This window comes from Episyrphus balteatus, chromosome 1 (assembly GCF_945859705.1).
Source record: "Episyrphus balteatus chromosome 1, idEpiBalt1.1, whole genome shotgun sequence".
In the NCBI taxonomy this organism is placed as follows: domain Eukaryota; kingdom Metazoa; phylum Arthropoda; class Insecta; order Diptera; family Syrphidae; genus Episyrphus; species Episyrphus balteatus.
Window position 1 is genome coordinate 128,050,765 of NC_079134.1, and position 25,366 is coordinate 128,076,130.

Consider the following 25,366-nt stretch of genomic DNA (forward strand, 5'->3'; position numbering starts at 1 on the left):
AGACCGTACACCGTTTTCCAAGTAAGAGTAAAGTACCTACATAAAATTTTGTGTCTGCGGAGGTCTGAAGAGTCGTTTAAAAAAAACCTTTGTAATTTTTCTATGATTCCAAAAATACCCAAACATGTGCTCTATAACAAAGGATCCACGTTGCAGTAGATTCTTGATATTTAGTGATATAAGTGTATTTGCCATGCAGTTGTTCTGTACATACTTTAGTAGAAGTTATTTATAAACACCTTAAACTAAAACTTAAAAAAAAATATCACTGTGCCTTTTTCGAAAAATTATTTTTAAAAAAATCAAATTTTTACGGAACCATAAAAATTCATATTACATAACCTTCAACTTCCTTGTTTTATCCTTAACCGTTACAGATAATTCTCATCAGTTCGAGAAATGTTGATTTTGTCAAAATAATTATTCCAATTTTTGTATTAAGAAAATGGCACGTTAGTAAATTGATTTTTGAAATAAAAAAAAAACTTTTAAGGATAGACCTTGGCCAGTATGCAAAAAAAAATAGTAGGAGAAGGCTTAATGTCGCTTTAAATAATGCAGCACGTTATGTTTTTGGTTTAAGAAGATTTGACCATATATCAGAGTACGACAAAAAACGTTCATACTTTAGAATTTTTCAAGTAAAAGCATTTACTATTTTTTATGCATATGACCCCTTATCCAAAAAAAGCTATTTATTAAAATCGTTAGAACCGTTTTCGGTTAAATTTCAATACCTTAAAAATATTATATGGGAAATATATCCTTTAAGTGCGATAATTTTTTAAAAAAGTTGTCCGATTTCCAATAATAGTCGTTTCTTTCTGGGTCGAACACCATTTTTCACCATTTTCAATGAAAACGTTTGAAGAACAAATATTACCTAACTATATTAATTCTTCTTATTCGAATTTTCCTCCAACCAATTTTCGCGTAGCGTGGACTGTAACTAAAAAAAGAAATAAAAATATATAAAAAAAACAATTTGTTTTCTTAACAAGAAAAATAAGAATAAAAAAGGGCCCCCAAATTTAGCCTCGTTAACCCCGCTAGCTCAACGTACTACTTTGGTGTGGAAACTAATATTGAAAAAAATTCTACCAAGTTAATGTACACCCTTTTGATGCTATTTCTTAAATTTTTTGATTAAATTATCAAATTTTTTACATCTTTCATATGTATTTATTTTCACATAAAGTTGATTATTTTGGCAGTATATATTTGGCAACTACATATGTTTATATGAAAATAAATAGGAAAGATGTAAAAAATGTGCTAATTTAATCAAAAAATCCAAGAAATAGCATAAAAAGGGTATAAAGTGTTTTTTACTACTTTGGTACGTTTTGGTCTTTGTTTAAAATTTTTTTAATTTTGTTTTTCATTGTATATGAACAGTTCTAAACAAATCCAAGAGCGTAGAACTTTTTGACATCAATTTAGCTAAATTTCTAGCTTATATTCAGTTTTGTAAAAGAAAATTCTATAAACGCTTATTTTGTCCGCCAATTTGGAAACCAACATTTTGAAAAAATAAAAGTTGGAAGATTAATATGCTTCAGTGTCCCAAATTTCATGACTTTTCGTCAAAAAATGGCCGTGTAAATGATTTTTGACGCCATAAAGCACAACTGTGCGACGAGGAGAATGATACATAGTCAAATCCCTCTTGACCAACAGATTTTCAAATCTTTAACGAGTTCATAGCATTCACTGATAGTGTCAACTTCATTTTTACTTCAAATTTGGTAAAAATAATAAATTACCAAATAGTCTAAACCATTAAAAAAAAATTTGTAAAAATAAGAATTTTGCCATATTTTGACAAATTTCAAAACGCATTTGCGACCGGAAGTCCTTACCCAATTTGAACATTTTTTTTTTTTCTACTTAATATTTAGCTAATATAAAAGTTTTCCAAAGCTATTTTATTAAAAAAAAAAGATGTTAGGGTGTTTAAATTTTTTTTGTAAAAATACCATATTTTTAATATTTTTTCAAGCTTTAGAGCCGAGGCGCGGATTGAAGATATTAACGGATTTTAATTTTTTTTAACCCCTTCTTAGTCTTCACCATTCACAACTTTTCCGCGCTATTACGATTTGAAATTCGAAAAAAAAAACCAAAAACGACCCACCTTAATAAGTAGTCAAACAATTAAACTATATTTTAAATTATATTAAAATTTCAATAATTATTATAATCGTCATCATCGTAATTCATTTCAGGAAATGGAGTTGTTGTTGTTGCAGTCGTATGATAAAGATTTCGTCTCAAAATATCATTGGGCGCTTCGGTAACACTGTTATGACCATGATGCCTTAAATGTTCTCCGGCACTATTTTCTGACATCAAACAATATTGTAAATTATGAATACCATTTGAAATTTTATCTTTCAATTAGAGAACTGAATTTCGAAAACATTTTATTTCCTGTTCTTCAATTTGTTTGACTTTTGTAGAATATTGAGATGATTTCACTGCAATGTCTGCAACAATTTTTCTGTCAACTTCAACCTGAAAAACAAATTTCAAAAGTTGTTTGAAGTAATAAAATATTTTTTTAAAAAACTTACAATTCCATTTAGACATTCAAAATATCCCAAATGATCACTTCTTGACGAACAATGTGTTAAAGTTTCTTTAATTCGTTTAACTTCGGAATGTAATTCAGTGCGAGTGTTTTTGATTGAAGTCAATTCCCTTTCTTTGTCGGCATTAGCTGTGTTGACACAATTATCAGATGCATTTTTAGCCTCATTCGATAAACGATCAATCAAGGGGATAAATACGTCAAAACAATCCAAATGAACCGAATTATTTTTAGGACTTTGATCATCTTCTTCACTTTTATTAGCATGAACCACCTTAATTATTTTATTATATTATATTATAACTCTCGTTATTTAAATTTGAATTGATAACAAAAAAAACTTACACTCAATGTAATAAAAATCCATAGAATGGTTCTCATTTTCGAAAAGTTAAATGATTTTTAAAAAGCTGAGAGTGAGATTACTGTGAGATTGCTGCCCAAAGAACACATCGGCTTATCATAGCTTCTTTATGAAATATTCTGGGATACTAAACTTCAAAACGTATCAGGTTTATTAATTGTAATTTATTAAGGTCTTATCAGGGCTGTATTTAGCGTTTTGAAGAACCTAAGGCCTTTTGTAAAAATTTTACAATTCATTTATAAAACTTCAACTATAAAGGCAACTATTTCCGAAATGTTCTCGTAATTGTAACTTAATTTTAATTAATTAAAAAATAATTTTTAGACTTCTTTGTAAATAAAAAAATCGAAGTGATTTTGCATAAGGCTAAAACTTCTCGAAAAAAGTAAATAAAGCCTTGAAAGTAACTTAACAAAATAAATTTAATAAACCTGAAACGTTTTCAAACTTAGATTCCCTAAATATTTCGTTAAGATGATGATAAGCCGATGTTTACTAATTCCATTTTAAAGATGCCACGGCCCTTTCTTAGTGGTAAAATAGCTCTCATTGATAAATCCAGCACTGAACAAATATGTGATAAAAAATAAACGACAGCTTTGTTGATATCGCTGAAATTGCAATTGGATATTTTTTAACAACAAAATGTATAATATTATGAACTCAAACTCAGTTCATCCACATTAGCTGAATATGCTGACAAAACCAAATCATCCTGTTTACACTATAAAAAATAACATTGCCTTTAAGCTGAATTCTAAGGTTATAGAACTCTATACAATACACTATTTTGTTTTGGTAGATAATTTCCCGCGTTTTTGTAAATAAAAAAGTTCAAACGTTCGTCTTTTGTTGACATCATGTTTTTGATTCTTGGAAAAATATCGTTTAAAAGAGTATGAATTTTAATTATTAATTTAAAGCCACTTTGCATGATTTTAATTTGAAAGGAAAAAAAAGCGTAACGAATTTTTCGTTCAAAATTTCGTTTTGTTATTTTTGTATTGAAAATTTCGTTTCACTTCAGCTGCTTACGAGGCTAAAGTGAACAAAAAAAAAAATTGAACCGAACAAAACAAAAAAATTGCTTTCATATAGCAGTTTTTGGAGGGGAGGGGTTTTTGGAATTGATTTTTTTGGACCAAAAATAACGGCAACTGTCATATAGCAATTTTAAAGAACTTAAAAATGGCTACTACGATTTTGATATAAAAAATTCAGGTATTAGTTTTGATACAAGGTCTATCTTTTGATGAAAAAAGTTTTTTCAAAAATCTCTATTAACGACACCTCAATTTTTTTTTTAATTTCTGACTAGGTATCTCCTAAATTGTTGGTTTTATTTTAACGAATTTTTTTGTGCAAAATCATTTTTACTACCCAAACATACCTAAATCAAAAACAAAATTTAGTATTTTTTGGATTTTTAAAAAACTTTGATTTTTTTGAAAAATTTTTTCATTTTTTTTTATTTCAATATACATAGGGGTGGCCCAAAAAAATATTTTTTTTTTTTCGATTTTTCTGCGGACTACCAGTTAAATTTGTTCCGCTTATCTACATATATCTTTAACGTTGTGAAATTTCAAGTCGGTACCTTCAGCGCAAGAGGGTGCTGATAACACTGGTTAAAAAAATTAAACTTTTCTGAAGGTTTTCGGTGTGCTGAACTCGAATCCGAAGTAAAAAAAAAATTAATCAGCTCCCGTTTTTGAAATATTACCGTTAGAAAATGCATTACTTCTTTTATATAAGGAAAATTGTTTGATCATATTTAGTAACGGTTTTCACAAGAACTATTTTCCACCTTTTTAAATCTGTTTAAATCTTTCCGATATCTTTTTAACTGCCCGAGATATCCTCAGTTGTTTGGTATTTTTATAAATTTTATAACGTCATTATCTCCTTTATGATATATGAAGAAGATATCTCGGGCAATACAAAAGATATTGAAAAGATTTAAACAGGTGTCGAAAGATGGAAAACAGTTCTTATAGAAACCGTTACTAAATATGCTCAAACAATTTTCCTTATACAAAAGAATAAGGTCCGAAAAACTCATTTTCTAACGGTAATATCTCGAAAACGGGAGCTGATTAGTTGTTTCTGACTTCGGATTCGAGTTCAGCACACTGAAAACCTTCAGAAAAGTATATTTTTGTTTCAGCAACAAAAACCTTGTAAACCAGTGTAATAGTTCAATGTTTAGGTTTTGTACGTAATCTTGACTTTTTTCAGTTTTTTTTTTTTTTTGAAAATATTTTATATTATTTATTTCAATTTTACTTGTCTTTATAAAACATATAAAATATTTCTCTCTAACAAAAATTGAGCAATATTTAATCATTTATAAGCAAAAATTAAAAATATAAAGTCCTCAATAAACAGCCGTGTAATCTGATGAGGAATTTACCTGGAAGTGGCACCAGAAATTATTATTTCGATATTTTTTTCAGAATAAGTACAACAACTACAACTTTCAAGCAATTTTATACTTAAAAAAAAAATACAATTTTATTTGTTTAACTAGGTATTTCCAAAAAAAAATACAATTTTTCCATATCTATATGAAGTAGGAGGCAGAAAATTCTACAGTATGATACCAATAGGATGTGGAACCAAACTAGGGAGTGGCTCGACCACTTTTTGAAAATTTTATTTTTCCCATACAAGCGTGGACAATATTTATACATTAACCAAATTTTTTTTATAAAAGTCTCAGAAATTTTAGTATTTGTATTGTAAGAGCAAGTATGTGCAACCCAGTCGTGCATTTTATTTCTTACAAAAACGGGTTCAAAATTTCGAAAAACTATGCTTCCTTAAAAATTCTTTTGTCATTTAAGAAATTAAATTGGATATCTACTTTGTTTTGAGTGTAAAACCTTTTGAAAAGACGTTTTTGTAAAATTTAATAACAAATTTTATCTTCTTTTTTAAGGTTTTATTAAATTTTATTAAAAATATTTTTTTATGAATTTTTAATGCTGTTTTCATATACATATTCAGAAAAATAAAAAAATGAAGAAAATTAAGTAGAAAAAAGAAAAATTAAATCGAAATTTTCGTTTTGTTCGAATTTTTGTCAAATGGGAGCTTGATTTGATACCTTCTATTTTCAATATTTATGGTAAAAGTAATTTACTCTGATGGTATTTTTAATTTACAAAAATAACTGTATCCAAACTGTAGCCAAACTAGTTCATATTGACATTCTTTATTTATTGAAACATTAAATTAATTTGTTTGCATAGTATTTTTATAATTTTGTTGCATATACACTGTATATATTATACAGGGTGTCTAATGGATCAAACGAAACTTAAGATCTCTCAGAATTTGGTAGCTTGTTCAGCCCAAATCCTTACGGTTTTCGATTCAATATGCAGTTCTTGTGAAATTTCCCTACTTTGCAACAGAATTTTACTTCCTCTGCCCATAATTGATTTTTGTTTTTTACAATTCTTTCAATAAAACATTTGCTTAACAATAAGAACAAATTAATTAATAAAAATATTTTTTATTTCATACACCATTTTTCCGCAAATTAATTAACAGTTCCAAGTTTCGTAAAAACTCAATTTCTTACTTGTATTTCAGAGCAACAAGACGAAACAAATTTGTATTGTGTGACTCTGGTTATTATTTTCAAAACTTATCCCAGTATTGCTGTTTTTAAAAACGTATATAAGTTTCCAAAGTTGAAGTTTAATCAAAAAATATTACAGTTTGAACTAAAAAAAACAGGGTTTTCAGAGCAAAAAAACCCTTGTATTCATCATAACTTTTTTCTTATAATTTAAGTGGAGTAAAATGCTTTAGCAAAAATGTAAATCTTTCAATTATCTACATTTTATACCTTAACAGTTTTTTTGCTCAATGCACGGTTCTTGCACTATAGCTCATAAAACTCGAGTTAGACTCACAGGGTATGAAAATTGTATTTTTGCTCCCAACACTACAAAAGCGAATCTTAGAAGGGGCAAAGGTGATTATCTATTGTTTTGGTTTACCATGAACGCAAAAAGTGCAAATTAAACGCAAGCACAAAAAATATTTTTATTTTTGTCGACCTGTGTTATCTTTTAATCAAGGATTTTTCTATGGAATAATAAAATTGTTTAAAAGATGATCGACTGTGAACAAACTGGCCCTTAGAATAATAGTTTTGGCCTTGTTGCATGTCTTTAGGAAATCTCTTAACTGTTCCATTTTATTTGTTATAATCCTGTTCAAGGATAAAATTATCCTTAAAATTAAGCTCTAACTGTTCAGCGAATCAATTTTTTGGAACTTTCAAGAGCCTTCTTTTCATTTGAAATCAATTAATGCTTTTAAAAATTGTTCTTTAACCAAAACTCAAAGTGGTATTCAAATACATACCTAATGAAGATAGAGTTATAAAACTTTCATTATAACCTTGAGACTTTACTCGACATAACATCATCCATAAATTATGTTTATCTACCATAAGTCATGGTGGCTGTCTTGATTCTTCTTGACACATAAATAAATAAAAACAATTTAATTTTTGCTGATCCCGTGAAAATGTCCGGAAATTATTTGTAATTCTCTTTGTTCCAAACTGCACAACTGTTGACTGATTCAATTGTCATTTTTTGTACCTTCTTTATTTTGAAAGTTACTTCCAAATGAAGAGCTTAATTGTTTTGTTTGTTGGTGTTTTGGTAATTTTACAAAAAAAAAAAACTTAAATAAAAAAAAATAAAAAGTTTCTTTCTAGGCGTTAGAAGCTAATGGCTATTTACATCCTAACAGCTATTCAAATGCAATTAAACTGCGAAACAGATCAATTTACAATAAGTGTTTTGAATTATTCAATCCAATCATCAATCCTATGAGCAATGAACTTAGAATAGCTTCTCGACGGTGTATTGTAATGGCGAATCATCAAAGGAACAATGAAGTTGCGTTGTTAAAAAGAAGTCGTTTGGAAATGTTTGAAGAGGTTCAACGTTTTAAGGATTCCGTAAGCAATTGTACCACGAGTTCTAATCATCTACCATATTCGGAATGTCTTAATAATGTTGTAAGATTCAACTTGTATAAAAATAATGATATAGAATATTTATTTTTAAACCTTCTTTTTTTATTTTTCAGATTCGAATTGATCGGGAAATTGTTGATAGAATTTCTTCAAGATTTGATTCATCTACTGAGAGAGAAAGGCGAATTGAAGACGAAAAACAAAATTGCATACGAAGAGCCGTTAGCAGGAGTCAAGATAAAACGTCAGGAGCATTTAGAAACTTAGAGAGTTGTCTTTCTAATGTAAGAAACTATAAATGATTAAGATGTACTCAAAAGGCTCTGATAAATTTATGAAATATAAAAATAATTAACTCTGAAACTGTTGGAGCTTTTATTTTAAATAACAACTATTTAAAAGCACTCAATGGGTAATAAGTAACCTTCAAATTGTTGCACGAGAATCTGGAGCCCTGATAATTTTTGACAAATGTTGGGTTCAATTTAGTTTAAGTATTTAGGTACACAAGTTAATGAATTATTGAAGGCAAGTTTTTTTGAGTTTAAAATTTTGGAGTATCAATATATTCTTATTTTTTTTTTTTATTTTTAAATTTCCAATAGAAGAATACACAAACGACTTTAATTTTTTGAAATAATGGTTCGAATTTTTTTAAACTTGTGAATTACAACTTTTAGAAACTAGAATCCGGAACAATTTTTCAAATATTCAATCTTCGAAAAGGTAAAAAAGGTTTTTTGGTCCATTTTTGAAAATTTTGCGAACAAAAATTGGAAAATTTCAAAACAAAGCGAGTACAACCAGAAACAACTTACAAAAATATCAATTTCAGATGTGTTATTAAATTTTACAATAAAACGTCTTTTCAAAAGGTTTTACACTCAAAAAAGTGGTTGTCTGTTAAGCCGCTTTACGTCCGGTTTACGTACGTCATAAGAAAACAAGTTGTGTGCTTTTGTTTAAAAAAATGATCTAAAAATTATTTATTTATCAACTTTTTTGTGAAAAAAATGTATAAGATATCTAATAAATCTTATAGTACAGTACTTAAGCTAAAGATTTATATCAGTATTTTTTGTAGCAAAATGGAATAACTTTTTGATTCCTATCATAATTTACAAGAAAAAGCTAAAAAAAAACTACCTTTTTTCTTTTCTTTTCCCATTATATCAATTTTTTACATGAAAAGCTTACAAAAAAAATTACGACGCCATTAAAAAGTTTGATAGTTTTTCTAAAAAATAAAGCTATATTTAGATTTTTATAATGCGTAAAAGGTATAAAAATAATTTATTGAAAACTATAATTTTTCCAACACCATTAAATCCATTTTTAAAAATAAATTGTATACCATCTGAAAGCCTATTATTTAAGCTAAAAATATTCATATTAACCATGTCTGCACGACATCTACAAAAAGATCAAAAATATTTTGAACCCAATCAATTTTCATAAAAAAAGCAAAAAAAATCAGTCTTCTTTTTTTCAATTTCATTGAAGTTCATTTTATTAAATGACAACCTAAAATATCATCTGGAAGCTTATTATTTCACCTTTTATATGACGCTTTAATCACATTTCTACGATGCCTACAAAAAATGTAAGAATTTTTTAAAGCAAATCATATCGAAATTTAAAACTGAGAATACGGTACTTCTTCCCACACTGGTTTCTGGTCATGGGCAACAGATCTCCGCAGGTATTTTGAGGTATTTCTGAAATTTTCAATTAAACTTTGTGTAGCTTGTAGTAAATGTACCATAATGTGTGATATATCAAATGAAAGGTAATATTACCAGCATGCTCAGCGAAGTTAAATAAAATACTTATCCACTCTGGATCAAAAGAAAGAACTTGTTGAAAAATAGAACTTTATTTTACCGTTATTTCAAAATTGTGAATACGAAATTGATTGAAATGCACAAGTATAGTCCTGCCTATTATCTATCTACAGTATAAATTTTATTTATTTATCTGTTGAAGAAAAAAAGATAAAAATAAAAAAACGGTTAAAAATGGTCAAAAACTTGAGACGAGAAAACTTGTTTTTCCCGTCCTTCGGTATAAAATCATTTAAGAATACCAATTTTTGCACATACATGCGGTTGACCATAAACTATATGTTGTATAAGTTTGAGATTTTTTGAACGCTACAAAAATTGCTAAAAACTAACCTGAAAATACCCCTTAAAAAAGTAATTGTTTTTCAAAAATTCATATTTCGAAACGCTGAGACTTAAAAAAAAATCCGTTATATCCGTTAGACCCTTCATCTTTTTTTTCAATATCTTTTGAATGGAAATTTTGAAATTGTCAATAAAAATTCCCCTACCTATAATCACTACTTTGCCAAAGTTCTACTTCATATTTAAGATTTAAAAAAAGATTTATAACTTGGTTTTGAAATTTTTCCAATACCATCAGTCTTACAATAAATTCATCTATATATTTAAGAAAAAATTAAAGTTTTTACAACGTCACGTTTTAAAAAATAGCCACTTTTTAGAAATTTTGTTTTACCCCTTTTTACCCTATTAAAAGAAATTAGTATTCAACTTTAGGTTATTATCTTTCAAATAAGCTATAAAATTTTTGTATCTCCAATAGTTTATTCTTAATTTTTAATCGAAATTTTTGCCGCACTGCTTAAAATTTCAGGTGGAACGGGAGAAAATGGCGTCACTTTTTCGTGGATGCCGCCATGGTTCATCGATTTATAAGACGTTATCACGTCAAAAACTCCAGAAAAGTACATGAACATTAGGGTGGGTCAAAAAAAATCGAAATTCGTTTTTTTGATTTGGTACTCCGAAAAATCGATTGCTAGACCCCTCTAGAATATACACAACAAATATGAGCTCTTTATATTAATGGGAAGGTCCTCCGCTTTGCAATTTTCCATTTTGACATCAAGCTTCTACTAAAAAAAAATATTTTTTTTATTAATTGACTTTTTAGCAAATTTCTTTTCATATTCTTGTAGGAAATTGAACGCTCTACAAAAAAGGCTTTATACACTTTTTTCGTTTATCTAACCGTTGAATAGATATTTGAGGTCCAAAAATCGAGAAAATCTTTAAAAATTCGTTTTTTGTTCTTAATTTTGTAACAAATTGAAAAATTATAATAATCAAACGCGCAAGACATATTCTTGTTGGAAATTGATTGCTCCACAAAAAAGGTCTTATTAACTTTTTTCATTAATCTAACCATTCTAAAGATATTCGAGGTCAAAGTTAAAAAAAAATATAAAAACATTTTATATTTAAATTTTTAAAGATTTTCTCGATTTTTGGACCTCAAATATCTATTCAACGGTTAGATAAACGAAAAAAGTGTATAAAGCCTTTTTTGTAGAGCGTTCAATTTCCTACAAGAATATGAAAAGAAATTTGCTAAAAAGTCAATTAATAAAAAAAATATTTTTTTTTAGTAGAAGCTTGATGTCAAAATGGAAAATTGCAAAGCGGAGGACCTTCCCATTAATATAAAGAGCTCATATTTGTTGTGTATATTCTAGAGGGGTCTAGCAATCGATTTTTCGGAGTACCAAATCAAAAAAACGAATTTCGATTTTTTTTGACCCACCCTAATGTTCATGTACTTTTCTGGAGTTTTTGACGTGATAACGTCTTATAAATCGATGAACCATGGCGGCATCCACGAAAAAGTGACTCCATTTTCTTTGAACATATTAGCAAAAACGGATAATAAGTTACTTTGGGTGTTTAAATATGTTTTTCTCACAATTGATGATGCTTAACATAAGCAAACTCGTTTTGATTGAAACAATTTCTTTAACATCCAATCATCAGGTTATTCTAATTTTTCATTGGTCTCTAGAATTATGTAAATAATTGCAATCTTAAATTCAGTAGTAGCATACGATGATTTTTTTTAGTCTTAGAACCATCATAAACTCAATTAATTTTGATAAGAAATTTTGCCAATACACTAGAGATAGAAAAGTGCTTATTCAAACATTCAAATTAGTGAAGTATGTTCCCCAATTAATTTTGTTGCAATTTTTATCTTGAAATCGAAATTAGTTTCAAGAAGGCACTTCAAATTGTATAAGTATAAGAAGAAGCTATAAAAACCTTTGAATTTCCTAGAACCTTTGAACAATTTCAAGTTCAATTTACTTATCAATGATTTAACGAAACAAAAAAATAAACTAAAAACAATGAAGTGCATTATTGTTTTAGCCACCATTTTCTGTCTGTTGAATGTAAGGATATTTTATTTGTCATTAGGAAAACCGTTTTACAATCTTTTCGTTTAAAATTTAGGCCTCTTTGGCATCCAGTAGCCACCAGAAAGGTGAAAAGGCTCATTCTGCTGTCATTTCTCATGTTGCTGAAAAATTGGAAAGTGTTGGAATGATGAAATCGAATAGAGCTCATTTGGAATGCTATAATGGATTTTTGCCATTGATCAACTCATTGGCACTCAAAGCAAAGGAAAACTCCAATATTTGTGTAAAAGATGGCGATAAGGAAAAAGATAAAGCAATTGCTCAACTGAACCGTACAGATATTGCAGCAGAAATTAAAAAGATTACTGATTCATTGGAAAATTGTTCTAACCAAAAAGGATTGGAATACTTTGTGTGTCTGAAAAATAATGTAGGATTTTCACTATTCCTTAATAATATTTACTCTCTTAACCTTATTACTAATTTTTTTTTTTTTTTTTTGACAGGCTGAAACTAACAGACAGCTAATGGAATTCATCAAACACAAATCTAAACTGGTTATTTCAGAAAATGCTGCTTTGGTTCATCTAATAGAATCTGAAGAACACAGTTGCGTTATCGAAGCAGTGAATAAGGCTAAAAGAGAAAGTGATCAAGCTTTCGGTGAGCTTAAATCTTGCATCAAAGGCAAAACAAAATTTGAGGAATATAGTTCAGATTGATTCAGTGATTTATAAAATTTGTCAGAGAGAAATAAAAATACGGTCAAAAAGTATAAATATGATTTTCTTTGAATCTACCTTCTTTAATTTAAGAACGCATAACAGTAACAGTACAAAAATTTTTTTTACAAATATTCATGATTAGGTACCTATTTCTGTTTGTACTCTCTTAGGCTTTAACATTATCCACGAAGTTCAACTGGTCTTATAATCTTTTTAGTAAGAAAAAAAAATGTTTTTGAAAAAAAAATATTACACATACGCCACAGTGGCCGTTTATGTTAAAACTTCATTCGATTGGAATTTGCTGAGTGTCTTGATCTCTTTTAAATATTTTAAAACATGTAAGATGTACGTCTAGGAGTGAATAAAAGTTTAATTAAACTGCGTTACTATGTAAAAAAAAAAAACTAAAAGTTACAGTAGTTCAACTTAATGCAGCGCATTTAGTTCGACTTATTGTAAATTTTTAAATAAATGATAGCCATTGGTCCGGAAGAATATGCTACGCAAAATAATAGCTTGAACGTCCCTAAAAGAGGTGCGAATATTAATTGCGTGACCACTGAGTAACCGCATTTGGGAGATAAGTAGAGACGAAATTTGTATTATTATTATTTTTGTACATACATATGTAGTTTGAATGCTAAAAAAAAATAAAAAAAAAAAAAATAAAAAAAAAATAAAAAAATAAAAAAAAAATAAAAAAAAAAAATAAAAAAAAAAAAGTTTTAATAAAGACTGAATGCGTTACTGCTCCATTGCGTTACCATACAAATTATCTAATAAAGTCCTACTTTTGAAATAAAAAAATATAATTTTTTAACCGTTAATAAGGGTACCTGTTATAGAACCGTTTTTTTTCTTATTAAAAAGCGGCAAAGTAGCCGTAATATTAGAATACAAATTTTAAAAATCTTCAGTTTTGGATTAAAAAAATTAATTTTTTTTTGACTAATTCATTGGAATTGGGATTCAATTTTCTTAAAAAATCAAATTTTTGAAAACGGGTTAATAATTTTTTTTTTTTTTTTTAATTTTTTATGCGTTCAATAATAATTTGTTATCTTGTATTTAAAAAAAAAAAATAATTTACAAAATTTTCAAAAAAAAAAATTATAAATTCTGTGTTATACAACAAAATAAATGAAAGACTCATTTTGATGATTAAAACCATTCGAAAGGCAACTTTCGTTGTTTTTAAAACAATTTTTTACCTTTTTGACATTTCTTATAAAATTAATGAAAAAATATAGAAAACTTAAACATTCAAGAAATCTTTTACTAAAGTGCAAGTAAGTGCGACTCAGTCTTACATTTTACTTATTTAGTTTTCTGCTCTAGTAGTATCAACCTTATAAAATTACAAATTGTTTGGACGTAAGATAATACTTACTTTGGTACTGGGACTCAACCAAATATTCTCTTTAGTAAAAAAAAAAAAAGGTTACACATACGCCACAGTGACCATCTTAAGATTTAACTTAAACTAAAAATGTGTTGGAATTTGTTTTACCGCTGGAACAAAAGAAATTAAACTAATTATACTTTTTTGAATGTTCTCTGGCTTTTGAAACTGGTAATATTATAGGGCAGAGTGGCCTAAAATGGCACCCCAATGTAAAATGGCTCCCTTGCTAGAAATTGTAGAATCGAACATAATTAGAAAGTTTTATCGACGTGATTCTTAAGTTAATCTGGCAAAACCGACATATATGAAATTTTAGCAACTTTAAGCCATTATTTGAAATTTGACAGGTCAAACTGTCTCTAACCACCTCAAAAAGTACACACATTAAAATTTTGTGATTTTTTTTTCTGCGAAAAAAAAAGTATAAAAAACATTGTGTTTTGGAAAAAGAAGTTGGCTTAGAACGATTTTAGATTCTTCGGTATAAAACTTAAATTCAAAAAAACCCAAAATGGGCAAAATGGCCTACTTAGTACTCTGGTAAAATGGAATACTTACTTTCACATTTTCATTTTTTGATAGTGAAAATGGTTGCTAAACATAAACGATCTACAGAGAGGAAGTCCTGGACTGAGGAAAATCCTTTATTACGTCCAAAATCTGAAAAAAAAAGCATCCATTCGAAGTTCCAAGAACTACAGTAAGTAGACGAGAAACCAACGTGAACAGGGTTTTGAATGACTCGCAGAAAGACTTGGGGGGATTAAGCACCACTTGTTCCAAGAAAATGGAAAAGGAGCCCTTTGAATCGATTTTTCATTTAAAATCACGTATGTTTGCACAGTGTGCCATTTTACCCGGGTAAATTTGATTTGATGAAAATTAAAAAATTTAAATACTTTTTGTGAGAGTAATATATTAAACTTTGAAAAGTATATAGCATTTAAGTTTAATTGTTACTTTTTTTCGAGATATGGGACATTTTCCTTAGGGAGGCCATTTTAGGCCACCTTCCCCTAATAGTCATTACGTCACGGGTCGAAAGATTTGCAAGAAAGAAAAAAAATATACCGAAAACATGAATATTAGGTGTGTTAGTTCGTTTTAGGTGAGCCATATTACCCGCGGGGTAATATCTGTCCAGTGAAAAACTATAATATCCTCTTTAAAGTATTTTTTTTTTTAACTTCGTCACCAATTTTGAAGAAAATCACTTAAGCAATAAGATTCAAAATAAAAAGTTAATAGCTTTTCTTAAAAATTGTTTGGAAAATTAAATACAATTAAAAACCATAAATGAAGAAAATTGTATAGGTATGTTTTTGAGTGAAAAATTATATCTGAAAGCATGTTGTCATCACTTTAGATCGATATTCTAAAACACTGAATTTTATGTGTGCTATCAAAAAATAAATGACAAAAGAATTGGACAAAATAGAGCTAAATTAATTCATATCTAATGTTGTTATCACGTCAGTAGTTGTTACCTAAAAGCTATTTATTTCTTACAGTTCTGAACTGATGTTTTTTTTTGACGTGATAACGTCTTATAAATCGATGAACCATGGCAGCCACCACAAAAAAGTGACGCCATTTTCTCCCGTTCCACTCTCGCACTTTTGCAGTGCGGCAAAAAATTTCAATTCAAAATTAAAAATAAACTATTAAAGATAAAAAAATCTCCTATAGTTTATTTGAAACGCGTGATCGTAGAGATTTGATTCTTTTTGCTATAGATAAAAAAGACTGATTTAAGGATAACTGGATTTAAGAAAAAATTCTAAAAAATTCTGGAACTCCCCTATAACGTTTTGTTTGAACGTTGATCAGGTGTTGTGGGTATGAAAAAATGTTGATTATGGGAAGGGGAAATTTTTTTTGACAATTCTAAAGGTGCCAGGTGAAAGATGAAGGAAAAAAAATTAGGCGTCTAATACGGATTTTTTCCAACACTCTGCGTTTCGAAATATGAATTTTTGAAAAATACCTATTTTTGGGTAGTTTTTGTTTTTTATCTTTTTTTTGGAGCGTTCAAAACATATAGGACATTTAGGACTGATAAATGCGCATACATGTGCAAAAAATTAGAATCGTTAAAAGAGTTTTGACTGAATACGGAGAAAAATAAGTTTTAAAAAAACAGTTTTTTTTGCCGTTTTTATCCGATTTTCATCGTTTTTTATTTTTATCTGTTTTTCTTTAATAAATAGAGGAATATTATATATGGAGTAATGATAGACCATGAACCACGACTATATGTGTGCGAAATTTCAATCATTTTCGTAAACAAAATTTTGAGATAACGGTAAAATAAAATTTTTAAATTCAACAGGTTATAACTTTTTACCGAGAGCAGATAGAAATTTGATTAAACATTTATGAGCATCCTGATACAATTACCTTTCATTTGGTATATCAAACATAACGCTAGACTAATTACAAGCCACACAATGTTAAATCAAGAAACATTGCGAAAAACCTCAAACCACCAGTGGAGATCTGTTGCGCCATGAACAGCCACCAGTGTGGGAAGCACCGTAATCTCAGTCTGGAAATTCGACATGGTTGACTTTAAAAAATTCTAACTTCTCTTGTAGGCATCTTTGAAATGAGATTGATACGTCATTTGAAAGGTGAAACAATAAACTCTCACATGGTATAAAATTCTTTTTTAGGTTGTTAGGTAAAAAATTCATTTAATAGCATGGGAACATAAAAATAAATGTTTTTTTTTTGCTTTTTTTGATGAAATTTCATCGAGTTTAAAAAATTCTAGCTCTTTTTGTAGATGTCTCATAGACTTGATCTATATATATATTTTTAGCTAAGACAATAAGCTTTTAGATGGTGTAAAAAATTTTATAGATTATTAAAAAAAATTGATTTAATAGCGTGAGAACATAAATTTACATGATTATTTTGCTTTTTTTAATGAAATTTGATCGAGTTCAAAAAACTCTAGCTCTCTTTGTAGATGTCTAATAGACATGATCTATACCTATATATATTTTGAGCTGAAGCAATAAGCTTTCAGGTGGTATAAAATTTATTATAGGTTGTTGTATCAAAAAAAATGAGTTTTTGGGTGAAGTGATTTTTTCACTTTTTTCATAAGAAATGATTGTTTTCAATAAATTATTTTAATACTTTTTGCTCATTGTAAAAATTTAAAAATGGTTTTATTATTTACAAGAAATATTTGGCTTTTTAATGGTATAATTTTTTTTTTGTGAGCTTTCAAAATAAAAAAATTAATATAATGAGAAAAGAAAAATGGTATTTTTTTTTAGCTTTTTCTTGTAAATTATGATTGTTTGAAATAAATAAACGCTTCAAATGGCTCATTTTAAAAGCACACAACCTGTTTTCTTACGACGTTATCGCGTAAAATCATCGTCCGTAAACCCGCTTTACAGACAACCTCTTTTTTCATTAATTGTTTGTTCACTTACAAATTAAAAGTCCATTACTACCTTAATTGCTTAGATTGCTATTTCTTTAAATTAATTTAAGTGCAAGTCAGTAAATATGCTACTTGAAAATGTGCTCCAAAAGTCGATTGCTCTGCTACTTAAGAATTCAATAATTGAAGAGAGCAAACACAATAATGTTTACACGTTCCTTATACGCACTACGACACTAAACTTGTTGTAATTGAATTTATTGCACTGAAATTTACATTTTTAATTATTAAAAATGGTTTACAGAAAAAATTAAATTTCCTCAAGTCTCACAAACCTGCAAACAAGTGTCTTAAAAAAACTAACTGAAAACCACCTTACTGGAAAAACCCAGACACGCATATTTCTCAACAGGTACTTTTATTTCCTTAATGAGAACACACTGTCTAAAGTTTGTTGTATAGTTCTCAAAGGTTACACCATCCGTGTTATAAAAGATCTTCGTCCTTATTCCAAAGCTTAAAACATCAACAAAATGGTCCATCAAACCATATTGCCATGCCAACACAACCATCATCCAGAATGCATTTCAGTCAGCAGCAGTCAGAGTCGTAACCTTCTCTTCTTAGATCGAATAAAAGTGTCATCAAATTAAAATAGTTCACCCGCCTGTCGTTCACCCCTTTCTAAGTGCATATCGTACATTTATCTCTCTTTTATCTGCTCCTCCCCGCTCCCGGGTGCCGACTCAACTTTCTCGCACACTTTGCATCAGCCATTTATCTAAGCTCTCTCTCTCTCTCTGCCACTTAAGACTCTTAAAAGTGCCCCCGATTCTGAGAAAGCTGCCAAGTGAATCCTGCCAGCCAGCCAGAGCCCAACAATGGAGCCATCCGTCACCGTTGGCACTATCGCTTATCGTTAATTAAATTTCATTTTTCATTTAACTCGTTAACGTCTTATACTCGGGGCTCCTTCTCAAGGATCCTCCTCGTTTGTTTGGAGGAGAGAAAACGACGACTCGACTCAAACTCGACTCCTAAACGAAGCGACACAAACAGTTCCGAAGAAAACCAAACACATTTTATCCAGAGCAGTGTTGCAACAGCACCAGTACCAGTATATAGAGATCCATTTACTGATTTGTGAGTGTAATGTGAATTTAAAGGACATTCAGGGAGTTGAATGAATGTGAATATGTGTGTGACAAGGAAGCACTTGTGTGCTATATATGACATATCTTCGTCCTCGGTCTTCCTTTTCGTCGTTGGTAGAAAACAAGTGCATTCAGAAGAGAAGAAGAAAAAGCTTGAAAGGATGATGGTGCGCAGCGTAAATTCATGAGGATGCACTAAAAGAATATTTTATGTCTAAATTATGCATATAGTTTCTTTCTCTCTTTCTTTTTTTATTTTATTTTATATATTTTTTTTTGTGGGTTCGTCCTTTTTCATTTGTTTTTTTTTTTTTTTTTTTTGTCTGTTCCTTCTAAGAAGTTCACATATTGGTAATGTGCTTCCTGTAGTACTCGTTTATGTCCCGTATCACTGTTTTTATATGTATGTTTTTCACATACTACTCGTAGAGGGTTGATAGGGGGTATATGAAACTTAAGGTCTGGGTTTTGTAAATATGCGGCCGACAGCACAACTTGTCTTCACGCTTTTATCGCTCGCTATTCTGGTGTCAAGTGTGGTGTTATATGAAAAAGGATAGGTGCGGGTTCATTGCCAAGTTGTTTGCATACAAAGTTGAATTTAATGAACTTAAATAGTTTTTTATCTTTATTTTTTTTTTAGTTTATTAAATTTAAACAATATGTTGGCTGTTTTAATGAACACATGGCTTTGGCAGAAGAATTAAAAAAGGAAATTTAATGTTCATTGTAAAAGTTTGGAAGAATGAAATTTTATGCACGAAGAAGCCGAAATGATTCATGAAAAGGACTTTGAAGAGAATATCACATGCTACAAGATTGTAGAAAGGTATACATAATTTGTCATGCCCATCAGGACCTTGACTTTTTTTTGAAGTGAAAAATGAATAAGCCCAGCTTCAACTCAACAAACTGACCGTTGTGCAAAGCGACACAAATCTTAAGAAGTTCAATATGAAAAGATCGTTTTGTGTCTGGATTAATACATGACCCTGGTACTTTGAATGCTGACGTCTAATTAGATGCATGTGTAATGGGGTGCTTATGACGTTTTCAATAGTTTTTCCAAATTCTCTCATAACTTCAAAGCTAATTTTTATAATTTGACAAATGAAGGGTCCAGGAGAAAAAGTGCACATGACCACTTTTTGTCAAAAATAAACTAATGATGAGGTCTTGTAGCAAAAAAAAAATAAAATGCACGAATGCTCTTGCAGTTCAAAGCACTTTTATGTAAGTTTACTTGTTGATTCTCAGAGCTAGCTCTATATTAATTTTAAAAAAATTGATATTGCAGAAGAGCTGACATTTAGGGAAAAATTTTGTTATATGAAAAAAAAAATTGTTTGTTAAACTTTTTGGAAAAAATAAAAATGCAAATTTATTGCGATTACTTTGAATATTACGTCTTCAAAGTTTAATCAAAATCGTTCGAGCCGTTTTCGAGATATTTGGTTTAAATTGAAAATTTTATATGTATGGGAGGTACACTTTTTAAGCGAGATATAAAAAAAACAACAAAAATAACTTTCAGAATTCCATAAAAATCAGCTGTACCAAATTTGAAGAACATCCGTCCAGCCGTTTAGGCTGTGGAAATGTGCACAACCGCACAGACGCACAGTATGGGCCGACCCATAGCAATAAATACAAAATACAACTATTTTAGCGGTACTTTTTATTAATTGTTTAGTCTTTTAAATATATGAAAGCTCTAAATGTAAAAAAAAAAAATACATTGATCAATTGGTGTACGAGTAATCGACGGGTTAACATTGGTATTTTTTTCGGATTATTTTTTGAAAGTTTTTTGATAGTTTTGGAAATATTCGTGTGGTTATAAATCAATTCAACAATGGTTAATAATAGTAATGAAGGTATCTTCATTAAAAATGGTTTTTAAAAAAGTGGATTTTTTTTGTGGTTGTGTTTTTTTATGTCCATTTTTAGTGTATTTGTTTGTGCCTAAAAAAAAACATCGTTCTTAACTTATTTTCTAAAAATCTTCGAAAATGGGTCTTGGGTTCTTTTTTGTTTTATAATCAGCAATGTGTTCTTAAACTAAATCACGAAAAAAATCCTGCTCCAAATTGCAATTCTTTATAAAATTGACATTTTATGCGTTCATCAAAAATGGTGACTTATTCAAAATATGGCTCGATTGTGAAAATTTCAAACTTTTCGAACAAAATTAAGCAGTTAATTAACTTGGAACAGCTTAATGAAGGAGAAAATGCGAAATTTAAATAAATTTCGAGGCTTTTTTTGTCAGTTTGAAGCAAAAATGGCAGCATTTCCAGAGAAAGGAGATCTTTATGGACAATAACCAACGATGGCTTCACTTTATTTTTTTTTTGCAAGTTCGTAGAACAGAACATAAATTTCTGTTTGATGAAAGAAAAAAAAAATATTCTAGAGAACTTCAGGCAAAAAATGGGACCTCTGGTGGACCAAACCTGGGTATGGCACAACAAATGATGTCAATACTAGTCGACGTTCTTTTTCAAATCCAAAAGTTCAGTTCCGAAATAACCCGTATAGATAAGAATATCATCTTTGAATTTGCATTAATTTTGGCAACACTTGCTGCTGGTCGAGAAATAAATATGGACACGTTTGAAGAATTAATTTTTGGAACAAAAAATCTTTATCTTTCGAAGTACAGCTGGTACTGTATGTCCAGCACTGAATATAAACTTTTACTCCATGCAAAAAACATAATAAGGTTTATTCATTTACCTATACCTATGTGTTCTTTCGATAGAAGCGTTGTAAGCAAGGTTCAAAAAAATTAGGAAAGCTAGTTTGGATCATACTCAAAAGAGTTCGACGTTGAATTCAATTACCGACTTGATTAATCATTTATTTATAACGTCAGATCTTTAAATTTGAACTTCAAAACTAGTGCTGCATTTCAATTCTCAAAAAGTGACCCAAATATGAATTTTACTGTGTTAACAATAGTAAAATTGCAGAATTATACCCAAGGAGTTAGATCTTAGTAATATTCATAATTCTTCCGAAAGTGATGGTGATTACTTTATGTATAAAAGTATAAATTTGTTTAACTATTTATTTAGCTATTAAAATAATGTAATCTAGATAGCAAAACATAAGCAAACAATTTAATCCAGTCAAATAAGGGTTTAACCTCGGAATGAATGTTAGTAGAATTTTTTTTGCTCAATATCTTCCTTTTGCCATTCTATAACATATCTCAAAAGTCTAGAAAAATCTCATGTCCGCTTGTCGCGATTTCAAGGTCAAATCGCGAAATGGAGATTTTCAAAATTAGCAAAAATAGGCTATGGTATTATATACACATATGATACATGATTTCAAGGTATTTTTTAATGCTGATTCCAAAAAATCTAAAATCAAGGCAATCTGACGTCTCTGAAAAAAGTTATACCTGTTTTTCATCTTTCAACCCATATTATTATAACAGTTGCTAACTTATTACCGAAAAACCCTTAAAAGTAATGGTAGCGGAATCATTTTTGCATGAGTTTTTTCATATCCATTATCATTAACAATCAAAATAATGCAATGCAAAAAAACATTTATATCTATGACAAAATGGTATTTTTTGAGAAAAGGGGAAATTTTGGGATGTGCACTAAAAAACATCCTGGTACCATCTTGGAATTAGTGCTAATAGGCTAATTTTTTTATTTCTATCTTTGTTTGGATATTCTATAACTTATGTCAAAAATCTAAAAAAATCTCATGTCCGCAAGTTCTAATTTTCCAGGTTAAACTAAGTTAGGTGCAGATTAAAAAAAAAAAAATAAGAAAACTTTAGATTCTTATATGTATACCAACATAACCCATATCATTTCAAGGTATTTTTTAACGCTGATTCCAACAAAACCCACAAACAAATCAATATGACCATCCCTGAACAGTAATGTACCTTATTCATGTTGATCTGACACAAATATCTGAAGAGTAGTTTTTCAATTTTTTCAAATCTGCACCTTATCTTCAAACCAAGAAAATTAGGACTTGCGGACATGAGATTTTTTTAGATTTTTGAGGGTAGTTAAAGAATATCCAAACAAAGATTAAAATGAAAAAATTAGCCTATTAGCACTTATTCCTAAGATGAACAAGAATCTTCTTTAGTGCATATCCTAAAATTTGCCCCTCCATCAAAAAATGCCATTATCTCGTAGGTATATATATTTTTTGTAATGGATTGTTTTGATTTTTAATAATGATGGATTCCAAAATTTTCATGCAAAATTTGGTTTATCTACCATAACTTTTAAGGGTTTTTCGGCAGTAAGTTTGCAACTGTTATAATAATATGAGTTGACAGATGAAAAACAGGTATAACTTTTTCCAGAAACGTCAGATTGTCTTGATTTTAGATTTTTTGGAATCAGCATTAAAAAATACCTTGAAATCATGTATCATATGTGTATATAATACCATAGCCTATTTTTGCTAATTTTGAAAATCTCCATTTCGCGATTTGACCTTGAAATCGCGACAAGCGGACATGAGATTTTTCTAGACTTTTGAGATATGTTATAGAATGGCAAAAGAAAGATATTGAGCAAAAAAAATTTCTACTAACATTCATTCCGAGATTTACCCCTTTTTTCTCCTTATTTTACTGTATTAATTATAAATAAAAATTAAAATAAAAACAAGTTCGCTGCTCAGCTCTAGATTTATATGTTTTAGTGTATCAATTTCTTTGTTTTTAGGTTGCAATCATAGATATAAGTGATAAAATACTATTTCAAGCATATTTGGCTGAATTTCTTATTTTATTCCCATGATATTAATTTTGCCGTTTTTCCCATACACTCGTTCCACTGTGAGACGTACAGAACAGACGCACGGACGGAATTACGAGACCCACTTTTTCGGATTCCTCCATCATCGTAATGTTGGTTTTAATTAAAATCTCAATTTTTTTTTGACACGAAACCAATACCTACTTGCTTTATAGAGCACGTTAAAAAAAAACATTATTTTAAGACTTTACCCACGGCTGGTTTTTTCAAGTATCATAAAATATTTTTTGGGTTTTCGGCAACCTAATGGATGGTTTTTTGTTCTTAATTTTTTTCTTCATAAGAATAAAGAAAGATAACGTTTTGTTTTAGACGCATTCTCCAAAACAAAACTGACTTCAAAGTCAAAAATTATCACTGGCAAAGAAAAATGGAAATGCTTTGAAAAAAATAATATCTGACGAACAAAAAAAAACAAAGAAATTTTTAAAAAGCAGTTAAAAAATAATATTTTGTCTAAGAATTAAGACCTAAACAAAGTTTCTAGCATTAGTACTAACGGAGAAATTTGCGTTTACGTGGGTCAAGGTATGCCAAAGTAAGCGTTTTCTCAAGATTTTTTTTTTTTTTTTTTTTTTTCAAAGTACAAAATTCGGGCTTTGCACTTGGCTCACCATTTTTTTTGGTGGAAATACGCTATTTCATTTAATGATTGGATTTCTTTGTAGCTCTTTTCAAATTCCGTAAACTGTTAAAAAATTGTGTTTTTTTTAGATTCAGCTAATAAAACTTAAAAAAATATTTTATGTTCTTTGTTCTTTATAACAAACAATTTTTTCTCTTGAAAAAAAATTACCAATTTTGAAAAGCTCTGTAAATCATAAATATAATAATTTTATTTGCTGTTTTTAAGCTTTGCTTATAAATATTTTTATTAGAAATAAAAAACAAAACAATAAAATTAAAACATCAGATTTTGTATTATTGCCACGACTTTTCCTTTTTTTGCACAACAACTTCAGTAAGTTTTATTGTCAATAATCTTATTTTATCTTATTTTTGTAAAACAGAACTAGAACATCATTTTTCCAAATATTCTTAAATTCATTATAGTTTAGATTTATGACCATTCCATGGAAAGAGAGGTTGCTTATCTTTAAGCTTCTCTAAATACAAAATTATTCTTCTATAAGTTTAATCCTTAAAAAAATAGCATATAACTCTTATCCCCAACTAGTGCAATGAACTTATAATACTCATCACTTCAACTTCCAGACTAACAGCAAAATATTAAAAATTTGAAAAAAAAAGAAAATACTTTCCAACACAATTTGAAATTCAAAATTAAACTTTCAAGAGCCCTCTCTCTTCTCAAACTCTACATTAAACTAAGAGAAAACTCAGTTTTTATCGTGTTCTTCCTCACAACCAAACAACACAACACAGCAACAATGATAAGTCAACAGGATAAATAATAATAAAAAAAAATAAATAAACATAATAACAACAAGAAAACCCATCGACCCTAAATCCCAAAGCTACTTAACATTTTCATTTAACTCTTAACTTGAAAAGGACATCTCCACTTGATTCCGCTCCTCAACTCATCAGTACTCACCCTTTCCTCTACTGTTTGTGTGTGTATTTTTCATTTTCATTAAAAACCGGGATGGAAAAAAAAGACCACATCCTTGCAAAATTGGTCTTCCCCCTTTCTTTCTATAATATAACAACAACATACAGCGAGTGTGTTTAC

At 29.0% G+C, this 25,366-nt stretch overlaps 3 protein-coding genes across 3 annotated transcripts; 2 read left to right on the forward strand and 1 right to left on the reverse strand.

The window, feature by feature from the left end:
- Positions 1-2,188: 2,188 nt before the first annotated feature.
- Positions 2,189-3,100, reverse strand: LOC129905964 (protein TsetseEP-like). Its single transcript, XM_055981592.1, has 3 exons — positions 2,939-3,100; positions 2,577-2,867; positions 2,189-2,517 (listed from the first exon to the last, which is right to left on the reverse strand). The coding sequence occupies exons 1-3, from the start codon at positions 2,972-2,974 to the stop codon at positions 2,401-2,403; spliced, it is 444 nt and encodes a 147-aa protein (XP_055837567.1). The 5' UTR covers positions 2,975-3,100; the 3' UTR covers positions 2,189-2,400.
- Positions 3,101-7,692: 4,592 nt separating this feature from the next.
- Positions 7,693-8,331, forward strand: LOC129905966 (uncharacterized). The gene is made up of 2 exons (XM_055981594.1): positions 7,693-8,010; positions 8,082-8,331. Exons 1-2 carry the CDS (start codon positions 7,819-7,821, stop codon positions 8,268-8,270), a joined length of 381 nt encoding a protein of 126 aa, XP_055837569.1. The 5' UTR covers positions 7,693-7,818; the 3' UTR covers positions 8,271-8,331.
- Positions 8,332-12,068: 3,737 nt separating this feature from the next.
- On the forward strand, positions 12,069-12,948 carry LOC129905963 (uncharacterized). The gene is made up of 3 exons (XM_055981591.1): positions 12,069-12,202; positions 12,264-12,599; positions 12,676-12,948. Exons 1-3 carry the CDS (start codon positions 12,158-12,160, stop codon positions 12,889-12,891), a joined length of 597 nt encoding a protein of 198 aa, XP_055837566.1. The 5' UTR covers positions 12,069-12,157; the 3' UTR covers positions 12,892-12,948.
- Positions 12,949-25,366: the final 12,418 nt, after the last annotated feature.